The sequence below is a fragment of the Euprymna scolopes genome, chromosome 32 (genome assembly GCF_053919585.1).
Source record: "Euprymna scolopes isolate OS-2025 chromosome 32, ASM5391958v1, whole genome shotgun sequence".
NCBI classification, from domain to species: Eukaryota; Metazoa; Mollusca; class Cephalopoda; order Sepiida; family Sepiolidae; genus Euprymna; species Euprymna scolopes.
In genome coordinates this window covers 84,029,705-84,047,258 of record NC_136513.1, presented here as the reverse complement: position 1 = coordinate 84,047,258, position 17,554 = coordinate 84,029,705, and the positions used below count along the sequence as shown (strand labels likewise).

Genomic DNA, 17,554 nt, shown 5'->3' with positions numbered 1-17,554 from the left:
TCAAGTTATATATATATATATGCATATATATATATTTTTTTTTTTTCTTAAGTTTTTTTATTTCGGTTTCGATTCAAGCTAATGCACCCAAGTCATAAAGATATATTTTTTTATTTTTGAAATCGCAACTTTATAACATATAAAAATCGATAGAACATTAACCCTATAATAATATATACGAAATCTGCAAGAATTAAAATATCATATTCAAGCATAATTTATGACCGAGCTTTACTGGGCGTTCGTGCTAGCTTAGATAAATACTTTTGCAGTTTTAACAAAAAAGCTACAACAATATCAGAGCGTCTCCATTTACACTGAACATCTACAGAATGCCAACATCAATATATTACATATGAATGAGTCCCCTGCGGAATTTCCACAGGTCCTGCTAGTATATATGATTATTAAAATGGATAAAATCTGACGATATGAAATTTGAAATGTAAGCGGCTCGACGTTTTGCCCGTCTTAGGCGGGCTTTCTCATGAGGGATATGTCATTGACCATCCATTTTGAGGAAGCCTGCATAAGACGGGCGAAACATTGAACCTCTAGGTCCCTCTGCCTCCATCTGCCTGAATGATCAAAACAAAATTTTTTTTTAATTCATCCGAATCCAAACAGAACTAATAAAGAAAGACTTATTATTTACTAGCTTGGGTGCCTGGCATTGCCCGGGTGTTTAGAAGTGTGTTTTGAGCACAAAAGAAAAGTGGTAGTAGGCAGGCAGGCTCGAACCTGTACCGTGAAGGAGGAAAGGAACGTGGAAAAAAAAGAGGATTGTAAATTAAATGAGTTGGTAAATAACTTTTGCCTGGTGAAGGATATTGGCACAAGGACGAAATAAAAAAAAAGAAAAAAAAAAAAGATAGAGAGGTGGGATTGAACTAAAAAACGTGGGGTAATTAGTCTTTCTCATTAACCATTAGGCCAGAGGATAGTGAATTGAACGAGTTGGTAATTAAGTTAAGAATCATAGTAATCGCCACACATGCACAGAAATGAACGTTTCTTTTAAAACTGGCGCTTTCTGTCGGTATTTATTTGTTTTCCCCCCAAAAAAAAACAAAATGTGACACAATATGCTTAAAAATGAAATTTTCTCAGAATAGAAATTTTTCCTTTCCCTCTCCATTGACTGAGAACTAATCTCATTTTAAGAGCGGATACTGCAGCTCGGCCACCAGGCTGTCGAGCTGTCGGTTGCATTTGAATAGTTTTGCTTTATTTATATGAAAAAGACAAACAAACTGCTGAGAGGACGGCACAGTGGGAATTTTGTTTAACTCGATCAAAAAAAGATGGAGATGATGTTCGTTTGCGAATCTGAGATATTACGATCTAGGAAGTATACGAAAACTTCTCGCGGAATCTAAACAACGTGAGAAGGTTTTGCATACTTCCCGATGCAAAAAACCTTTCATGGACACAAACGCTCGCGCCCATTTTGCCTTTTATATATTAGACTAGCCTGGGTGTGCGGCGTTGCCCGGATGTTTGGAGGTGTGTGTTGAGCAAAAAAAAAAAAAAAGTGGCAGTAGACAGGCAGGCTTAAACTCGTACCACGAATGAGGAAAAAAACATGAAAAAAAAGTGACATCTTTTCCGTTTCGTCAATCGCAAAACCGGAAAGGGACGAAGGTTTAAATTAAGGCTAGTCAATCGAAAAGGGAGGATGACTTTCGAAAATATCAGCAAAAAAAGTGCTCAGTTGAGGGTGAAGGAATTAATGTTTTTAGTCAATTTTTCGATATTTGTCGTCCGAATTGTCGAGCTTCAAAACGATATCGATCTCATGAAAATTCGTCAACTCTGTCGAAAGTTTTAGGCAAAATACATAATACATACATACATACATACATACATTTAAACAGACAGGTGAGATTTATATTATAGATGATTTGTGTTACCTTGTCTTCTCTTTCTGCTTCCTGTTTTTTCAATAAATTAACCGCATCGATCATTTCCCATTCCGCCTGTTTCATGCTTGTCTGTAATGCATGGTTCTCCATAAGAAGTCTGTGAACTGTTTGTCTTTAAAAAGAAAAAAAAAAACAAAAGGAAAAGGAAAATAAACATCTTAAAAATCGTCATCATCATCATTGCTTTAAAGTCTGTTTTACATGTTGGCATGTGTTGGACGACTTTAGAAATTGACTTCTAAACCAACCTACTTCTAATTTTCTCTCAAATCCATTATGTCTTCTCATGTTTTCCTTGGCTTTTCTCTGCTAACAGACGCTGCTATTTCAACTGTTCTACACCTAATTACCAAAACACATTCTTTCAATGTGACCAAACTAACAAAGTCTCCCATTCTGCACACATCTCTTTATAGTGGGTAGATTTTATGTTCTGTGCTTTTTCTTATTTTATTTTTCTAACACACACACACACACACACACACATTAAAATTTATAAATTTGTGTGGGTATTAATTACAGCATTCACCCACACCAAATCTCTTGGGTTAAAAAGCAGGACGTTTGAGAAATGACCTACGTAGTTGAAAACACGTTTCTTCGCCAGAAAGATAAATTTTTGACCAATCATGGCTCGATTAAGCCTCTGGGAGCCTCTAAAAAAATATAAAAAGGCAAGAAGAACTTCTCTTGTCAGAGAGGGACAAGACACCAACAGAAAGACAAGTCGCAAGCCGAAAGCTTGACGAGTGAATTCAGTAGCTGAGATGACAACTTGTCTCGCACGTCAAGGAACATTGTTTGACTCTCTCTTTCTTTCACTTCGCCACAACACATAGCCGGACTCTTTCTCTCACTCTCTCAAGTCTTCACCTTCTTCCTCCCTTCCTTCTTTCATACAGACAGCCACCTTTGCGCACACACACGCACAAGTAATTTCTTTTCTTGTAACGAAAATACACAAAAGTTGATTATTTGGTAGTGTATTTCTTTTTCTTTTATTGTTTCAGGAGACTTATGCAACAGTTCCTCTGAGGTCATCAGATCTAAAACAGTCTTGTAACTGTTTTTTTTTTATTTTCTGTCGAAATCACTTGGGACAAGTCATGAAGCCATTTGATGTGAGGAACTAACAACATTAAAAGATGATTATTGCAAAGACAGGAATTACCTATTGACCTTGGTGTTGAAAAGACTAAGACTGTAGGTCGGAGGAAAACAGTGAACAGGAAGGGAGTTCCAAAATCTTACAGTTCTTGGAAAGAAGCTACTGGAATGAGAAGCTGTATTATCCTAAGGATGAATCTACTATGCTGGTATGGTGATGTGAAACGTTCATCCTTGTGGATAAACCGTTGTAGAAGCATGGATGTCTTGAATTACGGGAAGATTCGTTGGTCAAATAAAATTAGGAAGAAAGTGATTCCACAAGATGATACAGAGAGGAATTGGAAGAGGACCTTCTGAGCTGCAAAAACTGGAGAGTAAACTTACAATATATCAGAAAACGTTTGACCACTGAACAAATTATGTGACCTTTGGCCTTCTTCGGGAGCATTTTGTCGAACTCGTGAATCTTGATGTTGAACTCAGTAGTCTCTACAAAATTTCAAATGGGATGCTTTATATCATCCATGAGGCTGGTTTGGTCTTGTCCCATCAGCCATGACCCAATAGAAGTCTTGCTGATTGTTAAGATAGAGTCGGCAGATCGATTTAAAAAAAAAAATATCTAGTACTGTGATGTACTCATGTTTTGACATTAAAGCTGTCTGCAGAACTCCTCATTAATTCAAAATATGGGTTTCAGCTATCGGAGGAAAACAGTGAGCAGGAAGGGAGTTCCAAAATCTTGCAGTTATTGAAATACTGGAATAAGAAGCTGTATTATCTATCCCAAGGATGAATCAGCTATGCTGGTATGGTAATGTGAAGCGTTTATCCTTGCGGATAAACCGTTGTAGAAGGATGGATGTTTTGAATCACAGGAAGCCATCTCATATTATTAGATTGGGATTGTCAGTTTTACGGCACATCAACACTTATTAGGTTACAGTGGTGCAATAAACAGTCACTGTTTTGATATTTGTGTAACAGAGTGCGTATGAGCTAGTGTGAAAATATCAGCAACATCCAAAGAATAGGTGGTTTGCAAAGATATAAGCAGCAGCAGCCGTTAAAGCACATATGCAAATTAGGAATGTGTGCAGGCTTGCATCGGAAGAAAAATAAAAATAAACTTCATGCGGTTTGAGAAAGAAGAAAAGTGTACACCGGGCTAGATGGACGTGTAGCCCCATGATAGTGGCAAGAGACTTTTAAGCTGGTGTTGAGATGATAGGGTTTTGTTAATCTCATGGCAGACGAAATGAACCATAAAGGAAAAAGAAAAGAAGCAAGCATTGTTTGTGTGTGTGAAATGGCACTAACCTTATTTGGGTTTAACTGGCTTTCTCCAAAGGAGGAAGTTCCTTTGTAAAAAAAAAAAGTTTTAAAGGAGTATGAAATTCACAAGCGGTCCTCAGTCGTGTGTATATCCCCGTTAGGGAAAATGATGACGTTAGGTTTTTGCAGCTCTTGCAGAGAGGTGTCGACGTACAGTGCCTAGAATTCCCAAATTGGTCACCCAGTTTAGTAATGACCAGGCTCAACATTGCTTAACTTCAGTGAGCTGGCGGGAACCGGTGCGTCAATGTGATTATGCCATATTGTGCAGGCATTGTTTGGAAAGTAATGACAATAAATGCCTTTTGCTAAAACAGAAAATAAGCCGAGTCAGGACTTATTTGTTTTGTGTGTTTGTTCCTTTGCGATGGGGTTCTGGATATGACCTTAAACTATATCCGATGGTGAGGCCCCACCTTGCGGGCCTTGGGGAGTGTGGAGCCACCCTTTAATTGCCACTGCTCCCAGGTCCACTCTGACCCGGAGTGGTAGTAACTGTTAGGGTCCCAACTATGGGTTAAATAGAATCTGACTTAAAAAAAAAATACTCCATTAAAAATCGTTCTTTAAAATAACTAGATTCGGCATTAAATAACCTGAAAAAGGTTGATATGCCGTAAAACAAAAACAACCAACCAACCTTTGCGATGGTGTCGGACAGCGTGGGGATCTGGGAGAGGTTTAAAGTGTAACAAACACAGCCACGTTGCATTTGGAAACATTTATAAAAATAATTTGGGAGGCTATCTAAGTTTGAAAATTAATATTGGAAATGAGAAACAAAAACGAAGGCAATAATGATGATACTTTTCAAATAAATTCCGTTTAAACTCCCGACATGCTAATCAATTTCGTGATATTTTACTTCCGTTTTGATTCTTAATTCATGTGTTCCCATGCATGTAATTTTTGAACATTTGCTCTCTTTTCATTTTACTTTTGTTTTCTGTTATCTATAAGGGGTCGGGTGGCTTGCTTACTGGGGACTTTCCGACACTACAACAATTAATCATCACTTTGGTCTTTGTAACATTCATTTTCAGATTCTTAGTTTCCATAAGATTCCTCCAAGTCATTAACGTGGCGTGCAGATTTCCATTGATTCAAATATAAACCCTACATCATCAACTAAAGTCTCTCTTATACAAAACATAGGAAACTCCTTGGAGAATGCTCCTACAGGGGCCCGACAATATTTTTCAGATACTTTAGTATTCGACTTTCTGAGTACCATAAAGTAGCGAAATTCCTCCAATAGAATAGCATAAACATATAAAGACAATACATGTAATAAAAATGGAAGAAAATCATTTTCATCATTTTTTACATAACACATGCAACATTATTTTTCGGACATCGTTGAGAAACTGTTAATAGTCTGTAATATCACCTTTCGTCTCAATAACTTTTATCAATCTCTTTCCATAACATCTGTACGTATTTCTATTAGTTGTTCTTTGGCATCTAGTATTCGTTCCCATAGTTGAGCCTCTTTCGTTATTTCAGGTCCATCATAGACAAGTTGCGTAAGCATTTCCCAAACATTTTCCATTAAATTTAGATCTGCGCTTTTTGCAGGCCATTCCAAATTAGTCATATTCACTTTAGCCATCCATTCTTTCATGAGTTTTGACACATGGATGCTGCAATTGTCTTGCTGTAGAACGAAATCATTCCCCATCTCTCTTCTTATCCTTGGTAGGGTTTTCCCATCCAACAACTGTTTGTAGCTGTTATATTCCTAAATACTTAGGAAATAAAGACAAACGTGAGTTACACCGAGTGGTATGTGTAATGGGGTTTATTTATAATACAGAAACGTAAGGCTGCTCGCCTAAGGTAAATAGAAGTACATAGTAACAAGTATGGGGAAGAAAGTCTGATAATCAACACGTAAGACTATCCGTCTTACTGCGACTGCTTGTCTGCCGCTGTCTGCCGCTGTCTGCCAAACAGTCCAATATATATATACAGTTTGTAACCGGTGTATAGCCAGTTATGTTCCTTCACAACACCTCCCCCTGAAGCTGAAATCTTCCTGATTTTAGCTTAAATACCTCTTCCTTTTAGGGTCAGGGCTTAATCTCCTGGTAACTTTTCTCTTTCTTGCGCTTTTCCTTCTGGTCAGCGTTACCCGGGGTAAAGGTTTCTGTCCAGCCCGTATGGTCGGTTCAGGCGAAATATTCATTGTTTGCGGTACACACGCTGGTTTTGGTATATCAAAAATATCGCACAATGTTTCCATTGGTGTCTCTTCCACATTTGGAGACAGTCTGGGACGTATTTGATTTCTGTGTCTTTTGCAGACAAAACTTAATCCTTGGATGGTATAGACCATGCTCCCAATCCTTTTTTTGATAATACCTTCAACCCACTGATTTTGTCCATTTTGAAAATTTTTGAAATATACATTTTCACCTGGGGAGAAGCACTTGGTATTAAGGTTTTCGTTTTTGAAAACTTTCTTTTTCTCTGGTAGCAGCCTATCGAAGACAGATCTTATCTTTCTTGCAAACATTAGCTCAGCCGGGGAAGAATTGACATTATTATTAGGATTTGGTGTCACCCTGTAAATTGCTAAAAATGTTTGAATACATTGTTCGTCTGTGTCCGTAGTAAGATTTTTCTTAAGTGCCCTTTTAAACGTATCTACAAATTTTTCGGCCAACCCATTCGATCGTGGATGGTACACAGGTGTTGTCATATGTAGAATATTTAGCGAGTCACAGAATTCTTTGAATTCATGAGCAGTAAATGCTGTTCCATTATCGCTCACTAAGGTTTTTGGCACTCCAAAACGGCTAAAAATTTCATTAAGCGCACTCACAGTGTTTTTTGCTGTTGGATGTCTAAACTTAAATATTTCTGGCCATTTTGAAAAAGAATCTACAATAATCAAGTAAAAATAACCATTTATAGGTCCCGCATAATCAATATGCAGACGTGACCAGGGTAGGTCCGTCTTTGGCCATGGCGTCGTTTTTACTGGAGGATCTCGAGCTGCTAATTGACATCCTCTGCATGTCTTGACACATTTTTCAACTTCCTTGTCCATACCAGGCCAGTACACATATCCTCTCATAAGGGATTTCATTCTCGAAATGCCCGGATGACCTGTATGAAATTCCTTCAGAATTTTCCTCTGTAACGTTAGTGGAATTACGATCCTCTCACCATACATGAGCACATCTTCACAGATGGAAAAAGGCGTTGTTTGATCTACCTTTTTATTTTTTTTTATCCCTCCCAATTGATTTTTCATTTTCTTAATGAAAATGTCATTTACTGCCTCTTTTTTTATTTTTTCGAAAGTTACCGGAAGTTCACGTATCATATTACACATTGAACTTGTACATTCACTTTCGTCTTTAAGCGCAGCAATTACCGTTTCTTCGAAACTTTCGCTTCTTTTAGGGATCAACCGTGATAATGCATCTGCGTGTCCTAACTTTTTTGAGGATACATGTTCCATCTTAAACTGATAGTTTAAGAGGGTTACAGCCCATCGCTGTAATCGATTCGCAGTATTTGTGGGAATGCCTTTCTTTGATCCAAATATGGTAAGTAGGGGTTTATGGTCGGTTTGCAAAATAAAAGATCGTCCATGGAGAAATCGATTGTACTTTGTAATTCCAAATATTATCGACAGCGCCTCTTTTTCAATTTGGCTGTAATTTTTCTCCGCTGCAACCAACGTTCTTGAAGCATGGGCGATAGCTTTTGTCCTACCATCCTCATACTTGTGAAGTAATACAGCGCCAACACCGTAATCACTGGCGTCCGTTGCTAGTATTAGTTCCTTTTCTGGATTGAAATGTGCCAATGCTAAGTCTGACAGTAGACATCTTTTGATATTTTGGAAAGCAGATTCACATTCCTTATTCCAGTTCCATTTAACACCCTTTTTCAGTAACTCGTTAAGAGGAGCTCTTAAATTATGTATGTTAGGGATGTAAATTGCATAGTATTGAACTAATCCCAAAAACGATTTTAATTTTGTCACTGAATCTGGAGCAGGCATCTTTTCAATTGCTTCAGTCCTTTGTGGATCCGGTCTTCGACCCTCTTTGTCGATTATTTGACCCAGATATTTAATTTTTTTCATAAAAAAATCGCATTTTTCTGGGCTCAATTTAAAACCAAATTCCTGTATTCTTTTGAATACTTCTTTTACATGCTTCTTATGATCTTGCAAATTTTCACTTTTAATTAGGATATCGTCAAGGTAGGCCATTGAAAATTCCAACCCTGCCAGCATCGTGTCCATAATTTGCTGGAAAATAGCAGGAGCAACCTTTAATCCAAAAGGAAGCCTCTTTAGCTTAAAAATGCCCTTATGAGTATTTATGCCTAAGTATTTGGAGCATTCATTGCTGATCTTAATTTGCAAGTAAGCATCTGAGAGGTCTATCTTAGAAAAAATTTTTCCTCCGTTAAGCTTAGAGAACAGATCTTCTGCGGACGGAAGGGGATAATTATGGTCCAATAGACAGTCATTTAAACCCGTTGAAAAATCTCCACAGACCCTTATTCTGTTATTTTTTTTCTTTACATACACGGTTGGACTTGCCCAATCTGTGTGGTTAACTTTTTCAATGACTTCCAGTTGTTGAAGTCTATCCAACTCTTTTTCGATTGCGTCCATCGCTGAAAAAGGCACATTCCTTTTAGGTTTGAATACTGGAGTGGCATTTTTCTTTAATTCAAATTTTGCCTCTGTCTTAATACAGAGTCCTAGTCCTTCGGCAAAAACATTGGGAAACTCAGTTTTCAAATCCTTCAGGAAGTCTTCCCTTTGGTTTGCTTTTTCTGCAGTTAAAACGTTACAAAACGAATTTATGGGTTTCTCCCATAAATTAAACAGGACAATCCAATCTACCCCAAACAGGCATGTATTCTTTCCTGGTACGACGTACACTTTGGATTTATGAGTCTGGTTAGCGAATGTCACTTTGCATTTTAATTCTCCCTTGAACTCTAATCTTTTGCCGCACACACTTCTCGCCGTCTTTCTGGTTTTCGTTAATTCAGGTCGACCTATCCTTTTCCATATATCTTCATTTATAATACTAATATCTGCACCGCTATCCAGAAGCAATGTAACCAGATGTCCATTTATCCGAACATCAACATATTTCCGTCTTTCGCAGCTTTTTTCTTTATTCATGCGAAGCGTATTTACATTATCGGTCCCTTGTCTTTTCTTCTGGGCACAGTATGTTCCCTTGTGACCTCTGAGACCACATTCATAACATATTTTGTTCCTAAACCAGCAGGTCTTATTGTTGTGTCTTAAACTACCACAACATTTACACTTTAGCTTTGGGTCTTTGTATCCTTTAAGGATCCTGTGTTCTTGGAACCTGGACTTTCTTGTGGTCCCTTGCCTTTTTACTTGCTGCACCTTAAAAATATTTTTCTCTTCAATGCGAGTGTTGTCTTTCTTTATGTTAATCAGACGTTGACACTCTTCAGTGACTTTTTGCAATGTTATGTTAGGATCCGCCTCCATAATTGTTAGGATCCGTGAACGTATATCTTTGTCCCTTGGTGCTGTGAGACCTTGTACAAAGATTAAACATTTAAATTGGTCTGCGGAAATTTCATTCAATTTAAATGATTCGCATAAACAGTTCACAGTGCAAGCATATTCTAGATAGTCTTCAGCTTCTGCCTTCTGAATGTTCAAACATTTGTATCTAGAGTGAAATAGGCTATCCCTTTTATCAAATATTTTCGACAAGGTACTAATTGTTTCCTCGAACGAAACCTCCTCCGGTTTTTTTGGTAGAATTAGATTTGCATACTTGGTGTTTTCATCAGTACCCAGTTTTTGTAGTAGCAGGGTAACTTTTTCCTCATCGGTCCAGTCTAAACATCTTTTCGTAAAAATTGTTTCGTATCTTCTGTAGTATGCAGGGAAAGTAACACCAGTATCCGGGGAGTAACGAAATTCCGTTAGTGAATTTGAAATACCCTCGGCAGAAAAATTAGTCTTCTTCCCGGTCGACGTTAGAATTAGCTTTTCTAAATTCTTTTGCTGTGTCGACATTTGTCGTTGTAGTATGTTTGTTTGTTCTTGTTGTGCCTCTAAAGTTTTTTGTGTTCTTTCTTGTTGTTGTTGCAGCTGTTGCTGTAGCTGTTGTTGTTGAATTTGTTGTTGTTGTTGTTGTTGCGCTAAAAATTGTTGAGTCATTTTTGTCTGTTCCTGGATGCTAAGGGCTAGAGCCTTAGTTAACTCTGCTAATTGTTCCATGTTAGCTTCTAGTACAAAAATGTCTTTTCGAATTCTACACAATAATTCCAAAGAAAAATCGTAAATTTACGTATATCGTAAATTAGTAGCAATATGCAGACACAACACGTTTCAACGAAGTTCATCCATAGTAATTCAACAGGCTTTGTAAAATAATTCTTTTTTTTTTTTTTTTTTTTTTTCAACAACGTAAGTTCATACACAAAATATTTCTTACTTCCCACGACAAATAGTTCCAATTATTTATATAAAGGCAATAACAAACAATTAATTTTCCAAAAAAAAAAAAAAAATATATGGCTGCCGTTCCCACGTGGCATAAAATGGTACAATAGTCGTTGTATTTATATTTTTTCTTTCGAAACTCGTAATCCTTTAGTGTAGTTTCGAATTCAACTTGCGACCATTTTTTTTTTTTTTTTTTTTTTACTTGTCAAAATAAATATAAATTCCACTTTACCTTGAACATGTTTCTATAATTTCTTGTGAGTTCTTTACGAAGAAAAATCCGTACTTTTCGCTACTTTAGGTAGGAAAAATTTTTAAATTCATTGACGCACGTGGTCAAAAATCCTTGTGTAGTTTGTTTTTTTTCGTAAAACAAAAAATCCTTGCATTGTACACGGTCCTTGGTACGGTAATTTATCTCTGTTAAGAGAAAGAACATCCTTTCGTCGCCATTGTTATATTCCTAAATACTTAGGAAATAAAGACAAACGTGAGTTACACCGAGTGGTATGTGTAATGGGGTTTATTTATAATACAGAAACGTAAGGCTGCTCGCCTAAGGTAAATAGAAGTACATAGTAACAAGTATGGGGAAGAAAGTCTGATAATCAACACGTAAGACTATCCGTCTTACTGCGACTGCTTGTCTGCCGCTGTCTGCCGCTGTCTGCCAAACAGTCCAATATATATATACAGTTTGTAACCGGTGTATAGCCAGTTATGTTCCTTCACAACAGTAGCTTTCGCTGTTCTGCCGTCCTTTCAGCCACTCCAACCATATATTTCCATTAGCAAAGATCATACCCCAAACCATAACTCCTCCTCCTCCTCCCACGTGTTGTTTGTTCAGTACAACAGGCTTTTTGTAGCTTTCACTATTCTGTCGTCCTTTCAGCACTCCAACCATATATTTTCATTAGCAAATATCATACCCCAAACCATAACTCCTTCTCCTCCTTCTCCTCCTCCCATCCGTTGTTTGTTCAGTACAACAGGCTCACCCCTTCTCGACCAAAGTACACCATCCATCGAGCCCATCAAACTTGAAACGCTTCTCATCAGTAAATATAACCTTCTTAAAGTCAACATGCTTTGTTAACCACCTTTTAGCACACTCCAGTCTTGCTCCTTTGTATTTCTTTGTAAGTGTAATTTTTTTCTTAGCCTTTGCATAATTCAAACCAATCCTATGCAGCGTTCTTTGTACTGTTCGAACGTTTACATCCAATTCACAACTCTCCTTCACTTTTTTTGCTGTAACTTTTTCTCCAGATGTCAAAAGCCGTGTCATAGTCCTCTTCATTCTCCTTTCAGTCCTCTTGCCAATTGATCTTTTCCGTCCTCTATTCTTTTTCTGCTCAGAGTTTGTCTTCAGCATGTATTCGACTGTTGATTTCGACAGCTTCAAATACATGGTGATCCTTCTGATGCTGAGGCCATCTTCTCGCTTCTTCTGTACCAAACAAACGACTTCTTTAGAATGCATTTTACCTCATTAAACTTGATTGTTTTGGCAGTAGAATAGAACAAATAATTGATTCTTATGTACAAGCAGAAAATTTCATACAGCAACATATTCATAAACATAGCTCTTAATAAAATAGGATTTTTTATCATGTCCGAAAAATAGTGTCACGCAAGTTTTTGCAAAAATCATAAAAAACTAAAATTATCAAAGCTAAACTAAAAAAAATGATTATACTAGTAGTGGATTTTCACTCCTCATCTACGTACTTAAAATCTCAAAAGTTTTTGGCACTAGTAACCACCTTGAAGTATTTTTTTCAAAGTGTCTGAAAAAATTATTGTCGGGCCCCTGTAAGATATAAATGAACAGCAACTGATTTAATAGAGAACCCTAATGTACTTCTTCTTAAACATTAAAACTGTCACCAAATGTGCTGTTTATTCTAACATCACTTTGAACATTTCTGTACATTGCTTGAACAACATTCACTAATCATTTACTTGCGTCTAATTTATTGCAAAGTCCACAAGACGACATCTCTTGGCAATCTGTGAAAAGCTTTTTTTTTTTCCAAATTAACAATAGAAAAATACAGGTTCTTCTTCTTACCAAGGTACCTCTATTGCATTTGTCTCGGAGTAAATATAGCGCTAATGGTACTATGCTCAGGTATAAATCGAACTGCAATTCTTCCTCCTTTGTCAGAAACATCCCTCATGAACTATGAGGACTTAATGACAAAATAAAGAAAGCAAGAGTAAAAAGGTCGTAAAGTAAATCCGAGGTCAAGTTTCTACTTTTCTAAATATAGTGTCAATAGTACTATGCCGAGGTCCTGATATATTAACATTAAAGCTTTCTATATAACTCCTCATTAACTTAAAATGTAGACCTTCCGTTCTAAAATACAAACGAAAAACAAACGATTCAATACAGAGCCTTGATATACTTTTACTTAAACATTAAATGTGTTGTTAATTTTAACATAAATTTGAACATTTCTGTACATTGCTTGAACAACACTCACTAATCACTTGCTTGCCTCTAATTTATGCAAATTCAACCAGATAACATCACTTGCCACTCTGTGAAAAGCTTTCTTCCAAATTCACAAAAGAAAAATACAGGTTCTTCTTCTCACCAATTACATCCAGCCTCCTTTCCGCAGACTGAGCCGGGTAACTTTCCTCTTTCTGGGGGCTTTCCAACACTAAAACCATTGATCATCATTGATCTTTCACTTCCGTTTTGGTTCTTCACTGCTTTGTCTGCATTAGGGTTGGATCAAATACAATTGTATTTGTATTTCAATTGTATTTAAATACAATTTTAATGTAATTGTATTTGTATTTTAACATCACAAGAAAAAATCATTTGTATTTGTATTATGGCATCCAGGAAAATAGTATTTTGTATTTGTATTTATATTTGAGAGAGAGAGAGAGAGAGAGAGAGAGAGAGAGAGAGAGAGAGAGAGAGAGAGAGAGAGAGAAGGAAACTTTCAGAGCTCTAATGATAATAAAATGCAATGAGGACATGATATAGAATGTAATGTAGATGTCAAATTTGGAAGGAAATATTTCTTTTCTTTTTCTTCTTTTTTTTCATATTTTCAGATTTCTTTATTACTTTGAAAAAAAAAAGTACTTATATTTGTTTTTGCTTAAATCAGTTATTGTATTTTTATTTGTATTTTGAGATTGAGGAATAAAAGTATTTGTATTTGTATCTCTGGTAACCTAAACGAAAGTATTTGTATTTGTATTTCAATTGTTAAAAGTCAGTATTTGATCCAACCCTAGTTTGCATGCATATCACTTTTGAACATTTGATACCTTTTCATTTTACTTTTGTTTTCTGTTGTCTATAAGGAGTCGGGTGGTTTGCTTCAAAGTCATCATGAGATAGTACTATGGGTTTATTAGATTTGGATTACAAGTTTTACAAAAAGTTCAATTATACCCAACCCTTTTCCCACAAAATCAGTTAGGTAACTTTCCCCTTTCTGGAGACTTTCCAACACTACAACCATTTTGGTTTTGTAACATTCATTTCCAGATTCTTACTTTCCATAACATTCCTCTAATTCAGACCTTCCATTGATTCATAGGCAAACACTACATCATCAACTAAAGTCTCTTTCGAACAAAACATATGAAACTCTTTGGACAATGCTCCTAAGATACAAACGAACAGCAACCAACTCGATAGAGAACCCTAATGTACTTCTACTTAACCATTAAAACCGTCATCAAATGTGTTTTTTTACATAGGCATCACCACTTATCAAGGCCAAGAGGCTACTTGAGAATAAGGGTTAAAGAGTGTACAGTAGAAATTGGACAATATAATAATCGTTAGTAAATGGAAATTCGGTAAATTTATTAACTTATACGGAACGGCTCATCAAAAACTTGTTTACATTAGACTTGAAGACAACCATATTGTAGTCAACTGGAAAGCAGGAAAACTGAAGACAATTCCATAGGCGTGCAGTTCTAAGAAAGAAGCTTTGTTCATGGAATCTACGTTTAGGTTTAGGTACAGATAAAGAGTGGGGGAAATTATTGATAGTGTTTTCTGCTAGACAGGTGTGTTTCTGGTGAAAGTTTGGCGAGGGGGGGGACCATAGATTGAAGCTCAGTCGAACACTTTCCATGAAAATAATGATAAAGCAGAGACAAACTTGCAACATCTCTTCTGTCAGAAAGAGGTTGCAGGGTAGAGAAATTCTGATTGTTAATCCTGACATAACTTTTTTGTACATTGCTTAAACAACATTCACTAATCATTTACTTGCTTCTAATTTATTGCAAAGTCCACAACACAACATCTCAGCAAACTGTGAAAAGATTTTTTTTTTTACAAATTAACAATAAAAAAAAAATACAAGTTTTTCTTCTTATCAAGGTACCTCTATTGCATTTGTCTCAGGATAAATATACCACTAATGGTACTATGCCCAGTTATAAATCAAACTGCAATTCTTCCTCCTTTGTCAGAAATATCCCTCAAGAAATGCGGGGATTAACTGACAAAATAAGGGAAGCGAGAGTTAAGAGGCTGTAAAATAAATCCAAGATCAAGTTTCTACTCTTCGAAATATAGGGTCAATAGTACTATGCCGAGGTCTGCCGTGGATATAGCTTTTGGAGCTTCTTTAATTTTGGAAAATTATTTGTGTTGAGACGATTAATCAGGATTGAAATCTGGAATCGGAAAAATCAGAACTTTTTGGGGTATCAGAATTGGTATTGGAATCAGGGAAACAATTGCGTATTTTCCAATGCCAAAACGATTCCTTTAATTATCTTTTCTTTAGTTAATTATTTTTAAAAACGAAATCTCCCACTGCCTGTAGTAATAATAAAATAATAAATATTTATTGATTTTAAACTACCAATAATGCTAAAATCTATAGATCACCTCCACAGGTGTTTTTACGCCTGAAGAAAATTTTTTTTTTTTTTTTACGGTAATTGGAATAAATAACAACTTTATGGTTAAATATTTATAGATTTATAAAGAATCGGAATCGGTAATTGTATCGGAATCCGAAAAAATATTATGTAGTATTTGAAATGAGAACCATGCCTATCACTTTTTACTTGTATTGCAATGTTTAGAAATGAGAAAATGATTCAAAAAGCAAATCAACGTGGTATTCGTTGTCTCAATTTTGAGGTTGGAGTTCTTGAACACGCATTAATATTATCTCCAATGGGTAACCCCGATTAGCACAGTAGTGACCTCCACAATTGGGACAATGAAGACTGAATTACAGTATATACAAAGAATATATTTATTAAATGAACAAAATAAAAGCAACGAGAGAGAGAGAGAGTGTGTGTGTGTGTGTGTGTGTGTGTGTGTGTGTGTGTGTGTGTGTGTGTGTGTGTGTGTGTGTGTGTGGATGGACACGCATGTGTGCGTGTGCATGTGTGTGTGGGTGTACATGCGTGTGTGGGTGTGCATGCGTGTGTGGGTGTACATGCGTGTGTGGGTGTACATGCGTGTGTACATGCATAAGTATGCTTTTTGACTGCTGTATGTTTGTTGTGTATCCAGTGTTCCCATCAGTTCGTTAATAATGCATACATGAGTCGTCTTATCTTAAGGAAGGATGTACCTTCATTTTATCTTAAAACTAGCCTGGGTGCCCAGCGTTGCCCGGTGTTTCCCGGGTGTTTGGAGGTGTGTGTTGAGCAAAGAAAAAGTGATAGTAGGCAGGCAGGCAGGCTCGAACCCGTACCATGAAGGAGGAAAAGAATGTGAAAAGAAAAAAACCCGGAAGTGACAAATGTTTAAATTAAGGCTCGTCAATCGAAAAGAGGGGATGACATTCGAAAATATCGGCGTAAAAAGCGGCCTTTCCTTGTAGAAAAATGGCCAGTTCAGGGTGAAGGAATTAATGTTTTTAGCCAACTTTTCGATGGTTGACGTCTGAAGGGTTGAGCTTCAAAATAATACCAGTCTCGTGAAAATCTGTCGCTTCTGTCGAAAGTTTTAGGCATACATACATGATGATTGCAACGTCTTGTCAGACGAGTGCAACTCCCTCAGACATTTAAAATCCATGAGCCCAAATACCTGAGGGAGTATCTATACAAATATGATGTTACAGAGTCTTAGCTTTGTACGACAGCTAAGTCTCTCTCTCGGTTCAAAATGTTGAGATCCAGCAACAAGCAAGAGCAAGATAGCCAGCAACAAATTAAACTGCAGACCAGCTTAATGCGGGTATTGGTCTTCCGCTTTATGGTTTTTTAAATCAGAGATTTGCTTCTCCTAGAAAGGTTGTCTTCACCACGGCTTACGGGAACCCTCTCCACCCCAATACACATATACACACACACAAATATACACGGTGCTAGTTGGCCGTTGACCCAGAAAAAGAGTTCATTCGCCCTTTGGAAGGTCTTGTTTTTAATCCTTCAGGGAGACTAGCCGACCTCCTGACCAAACAAGTCTGGTGGAGGAACTAGTTTAGTCGCCGGTGACCCGACCATGAGGCAGGTAGTACTGGGTTACATGGTACCAGTAGCATATGACATGACCTGACATAAATACATACATACATATATACATACATACAGGTAAGATTTATTTTATCTTAAAATGAAGGTATTGCCTGTTGAGGCACACGGAATGTACGTCTGTCTGTCTACATCGATGATTCAAGCAAAAAAGAATGAGATAGATAGAGAACGGAGTGGATAGAGAATGTGAAAC

General features: G+C 36.8%; 1 protein-coding gene across 1 annotated transcript in view; it reads right to left on the bottom strand.

Moving 5' to 3' along the window:
- The window catches only part of LOC145256457 (basal body-orientation factor 1-like), an 89,773-nt gene that overhangs the window by 64,601 nt on the left and 7,618 nt on the right, over window positions 1-17,554 (bottom strand). Inside the window, exon 3 of the mRNA XM_080115385.1 lies at window positions 1,914-2,037. Within this exon, the coding sequence (XP_079971511.1) occupies window positions 1,914-2,037 (124 nt within the window). The remainder of the gene's footprint in view (window positions 1-1,913; window positions 2,038-17,554) is intronic.